Raw genomic sequence first — 5,265 nt, forward strand, 5'->3', positions numbered from 1 at the left:
ATTGTTATTTGACAGAGTTGTGCTATTGTGAACTATAATAATAAATCAAGAAATGATTGTTGACTGAAAGGCTGCTAACTTTGAGTTCTTTCTACATATGAATGATATGATGGTTTCTTTAGAAACCTCAAGGGAATCAGCAAGAGATACCCAAGATATAGATTGCTTCAGAAAAGAAACCCGTTATAAAACAAGCCCACAACAAATCATCGGCATTTCTATATATCATTAACCAAAATCAGGAATAGTAGTAGAAAGAAAATGTTATTTAAAATAATCACAAAATGCATTAAATATCTGTCTTTGAGTTAACCCACCAAAACACGTGCATGATTTGTATAAATACAAGAAAAATTATAGAAATTAAGAAAGAAACAAATAATTGGAAATACTGAATGTAAATGGTTAGATCATGCTAATATAGTAATGTTACTACTCAATTTAATTTCCAGATTTACTGCTGTACAAATCAAAACTCTAATAAGGTAGTTAAAAGAGTTTCATAAATGTCCATGCTTTTTGACCCAGTGATACTACCACTAAATTTAATGATTTAGAACATGGTGGTCAGGGAATAAAAACAAGCAGGACAAACCCATTCCTTTTAGCACTATTTTAATAGAAGAGGGAAAAAAGCCTGGAATAAAAGACATGACCAATAAATATGGGAATGGACAAAAAATTATGACATATTATTGCCCACTAAGGACTTATGGTTATGATGAATCAAAAGAAATATAGGAAGTCATTAAGTAATACAGAATGAATACAAGAGAACCAAAAGAATGATATGCAACCAGTTAAACTCTGCAAATGAAAGTATTAATAACAATAAAAGACAGAATAAATTCACAAGGCAACTTCATCAGTACATTATTACAGTTAATACATAACTCTTCTATTTCTTTCAACAATATGTAAATTACAGGAGTGTGCAAGTGTGCATTACGAATTTTACAATCATCATTTTTTGTTTTAACACACATATTGCACAATGTGATATACTTTAATAAACACAAATTACAGGACGAATGGTCAAAAAAAGAAACAAATGCAAAAATAAAGATGGGGAAATTCAAGTTGGATATGAGTTCATGGGGAAAAGGAATTGGAGTTTTAGCAAAATACAACCTGAGTCAACAGTAAGAGATAGTCACCAAAAAAGGTAATGCAAATTAAGTCTACATGGTTAGACGTATAGAGGATGAAAAATGTTTGTCCCATGGAATTCTGCCTTAATCAGCTCTCAACTAGAATTGTATTTTCTCATCTGGCCTTGACATTTTAGGAAAGGAAATTAACCAACAGGAGATCATTTGGAGGGAGGCTCATCAAAATGGTTAGGGGACTAGAAACAGTGGTAAACAAGGGTTAGTTGGAGGGACTAAAGATGTTTAGCACAGAGAGGAGCACATTTAAGGAGAATATCATCAGGGTTGATTTATGCTTGAAGACCTGGTTTGTAGAAGAAAGGTTAGGCTTATTTTGCCTATCCACAAAGAGAACAATAAAGATAAAGACATATAGGTTACAAAAGAGTAGATTTGGGCTCAATACAATATTCCTTCAATTAGGAAGTTAGGATCAAAAATCAGAATTGGTTACCTTGGGAGGTAATGAGCTCCACATCGCTGGAGGTCTGCAAATGGAAGCTAAATGCAAACTTGTGATATTCCAAGTGTAGAGTGGATTCATGATTCAGGTATGTGTTGGGCTAGCTGATCTCCGAGGTATTTTCTACCTTAAGTACTCTATGACTCTTTACCTAGTAAGCAGCATCACTTTGAGTAAGTCAACTAACTTTTCTATTTCTTCATCTGTAATATGGGGGTAGTATTACTTGTTCTACATAACTTTTATGGTTGAAGGAACCATACATGTACTAAAGTGCATGTGGATGAAACACCTTGAATGATGTAGGGGCAGGACTGCAGGACTTGATTTCAGCCAGGGCTGAAATTCTATCTCTGGAGCTAATTATGTGACCATTAATGAGTCACACCAGCTCAATGACACCTTTCTCTTCTTCTGGACAATGAAGACAATGTAATGTCATATACCCTGTTCCACACAGTTAGGAGGAAAGTGCTCTTGAACCTTATAGCATTTTATAAATGTATATTAATAATTTAAATTATTTGATTATATATCCTATTTCATTATATTTTAATGTATTATTACATCATATTATTAATTCAATTTATTTCATTATTTTCATCTTTCCCCTTGAAACTCTGCTTCTGACCCTCTGGACTTTACCATATATCCCTTGCTGCCTCTCCCCTTGGCATTTCCCTTCAGCTTTCTAGTCTTTTTCTCCCATTGAGGAGACCTTCAATTTTGGGCAGGGTCTCAGACTAGCCATTTTTCATTCCCCTCCTAGTTCTCCTTCTAACTGTCCAGACTTTGCTACCAGGTCTCAGCCGTCTTCTCACCCTGGAAAATCCCTCCACTCCTCCTGTCCCCTTCGTTTTCCCATTGATGAGTTCCTCCCTAAGCCTCCACTTTGAGGAGGGGCCCAGGCTGGTCATCCACTATTTGCCTCCTGCTTCTCCTTATATCTCTTTAGACTTAGCCATCATGCCTAGCACATAGTAAGTGCCTAATAAATGCTTGCTGCCTACTTGTCTGCCATCATTGTCTCATATTTACTTCAATGTGTCTGTTTCTGGGGTACTTATTCAAAGAAACACACACACACACACACACACACACACACACCTAGGAGAGAAAGACAGTGACAGAATTAAAATCAGATAAAAGAGGACTAGGAACAGACTTAAACAATTATAGAGTATAACTATCTAGCTCACATTCCAAAAAGAATCTTTACTACAACATACCCAACAAGTGGTCTTACACTCTGCCAGAAGATCTTCAGTGAGGGGCAACTCACTACCTGACATAATACATTCTATTTTTGGATGACATTGATTGTTAGGAAGTGTATTCCCTAACAACAAGGCTCAAATTGCCACTTTTCAACGTCCGCACGTTGTTGTAGTGTGTCAAGACCTTTTTGAATCCTGGTTGTCATCCAAATCAAGAACAGCAGAAGTTGCCTTATCAAGCATTTTACTAAATTCTATGCTAACTCTATCTACCACATTCCCTTGATCTGCCAGTTTTGAAACACTATCAACAAAGAAAATGAGGTTATTCTGAGAACTTCTTCTCAGTGAAGCTGTACTGGCTCTGTGGGATTAATACTTTCTTTCCCAGTTATTCGTGAACCATCTCTTTAATAATTAGTTGTAGAATTTTGCCAGGATCAAGGTCAGGTTTACTGACCTATAGTTTACAGACTCTTTTCTTTTTTGAAAACTAAGAAACCTTTGCCTTCTATAGTCATTCGGGATCTCTTGCATTCTCCACAATCTTTCAAATATCATGGACACCGCAGCAGTGATATCCACCAGTCCTTTCAGTTGAAACAGATAAATCACTACAGACAGAGAGATAAAGACAAAACCAGAGATGAAGACAAAGACACAAAATGGGCAGACTGGCATTTGTGGAGAAGACCTCAAAGCTGCATTCTTTTCTTCATAACTGGTTTACCTTAAGCATCTCAAATACACCCTCTGTGTCTCCATTTTCTTGTCCATCACAAACCTTTCATACTGGGCATGAAGCCTGTGATCTCCTCTTAGAAATCTGAATAGCAGAAGAATTATTAGAAAGAAGAATAATATGTTCTGCAGCCCTACATGGAAGCATTTGGGAGACACCAGAAGAGACAAATATGCTAAGACATGTCTGGGATATGAGTTTAAAGAATTGGGACAGTGTAACTTTAATGAGAGAGTAGATAAGAGAGAAAATGAAGTCATTTGTCTGTGCAACTTGTATTGATGCCAAAAGTAGCTATTCACCATAATTAATACACCATGGATAGGATAGTTTAAGTTTCTCTTCTAAGAGTAGTACAGAATTCTTACATAAAAGACCTATTCATCTTTTACTCCATCCTTACAATATGCCTATGCATGATATTGGCGACAACTGTAGAATTAGAGTAGATGGTAAGGGAGATATAGGATATAGTTGCCCATTTTCCATACAGGTGAGTCTAATGCTGGAAGAGGTGAAATGACTTACCCAAAGTCAACTAGCATGAATTTCATTCATTCTACAAATCACTGGATACTTCCCTAACCTCTTGATGGCAGATCTCATATCTTGATTCCTGAGGGTATAAATCATGGGGTTAAGCATGGGAGTGATGACTGTGTAGCTGATGGAGACAGCTTTGTCCATAGGGAAGGAGGTGAAAGGCCGAGCATAGATGTAGATGCATGGCACAAATATCAAGGACACCACAATGATGTGGGTGGTGCAAGTGGAAGAGGCTTTGCGTCTCCCCTCCCCTGAGTGAGATCTCAGCATCACCAAGATGACTGTGTAGGAAGCTAGGAGGATGAGGAACCAAATAAGAACCAACATCCCACCATTGGTAATCATGAGGAGCTCCAGTAAAGAGGTATCTGTACAGGCAAGTCTCAAGACTTGGGGGACATCACAATAAAAGTTATCCAGGATATTGGGGCCACAGAAGGGCAAAGGGAGCAGGAGAACAAGCTGGACAATGGAGTGGACGAAACCTCCTACCCAGGCAGCCACCACCAACCCAAAACACATCTGAGGGTTCATGATGGTGACATAATGGAGGGGCCGGGAGATGGCAATGTAGCGGTCAAATGCCATCACAGAGAGGAAGAAGACTGTGCCACCACCCAAGAGATGGAAAAAGAAGATCTGAGTCATGCAGCCCTGGTAGGAGATGGTTTTGGCCTCAGAAAGGAAGTCAACCAACATCTTGGGGGCAGTGACAGAGGAGGAGCAGAGATCTATAACAGCCAAGTTACGGAGAAGGAAATACATGGGAGTGTGGAGCCGAATGTCAGAGGTCACTACCATTATAATGATCAGGTTGCCCATAACAGTTGTTATGTAGACAATCAGGAACACAAGGAATAGAAAACCCTGCAGCTCCTGAGCCTGTGAGAGTCCCAAGAGGACAAACTCAGTCACGCTAGTGAGATTCCCTGGTTCCATAGCATCTTTCTAATGCACCTGAAGAGAAAAACATACGATTAAAGACACACACACACACACACACATACATACACACACACACACACAAACACACACATACACACACATACACATCTTGTCCCTATAAAGGTTATGGGTCTGGATATATTGGATCAATAAAAAATTTGACCTATCACTCTTTGTGGATAAAGTTGCTGTTTTGGAATC

The 5,265-nt window shown here is 38.3% G+C and overlaps 1 protein-coding gene across 1 annotated transcript; it reads right to left on the bottom strand.

Annotated features, from left to right (window-relative positions):
• Positions 1 to 2,357: 2,357 nt before the first annotated feature.
• On the bottom strand, positions 2,358 to 5,058 carry LOC118846923 (olfactory receptor 4D1-like). Its single transcript, XM_036755597.1, has 2 exons — positions 4,160 to 5,058; positions 2,358 to 2,436 (listed from the first exon to the last, which is right to left on the bottom strand). Exons 1-2 carry the CDS (start codon positions 5,056 to 5,058, stop codon positions 2,358 to 2,360), a joined length of 978 nt encoding a protein of 325 aa, XP_036611492.1.
• Positions 5,059 to 5,265: the final 207 nt, after the last annotated feature.

The sequence above is a fragment of the Trichosurus vulpecula genome, chromosome 4 (assembly GCF_011100635.1).
Source record: "Trichosurus vulpecula isolate mTriVul1 chromosome 4, mTriVul1.pri, whole genome shotgun sequence".
NCBI lineage: Eukaryota > Metazoa > Chordata > Mammalia > Diprotodontia > Phalangeridae > Trichosurus > Trichosurus vulpecula.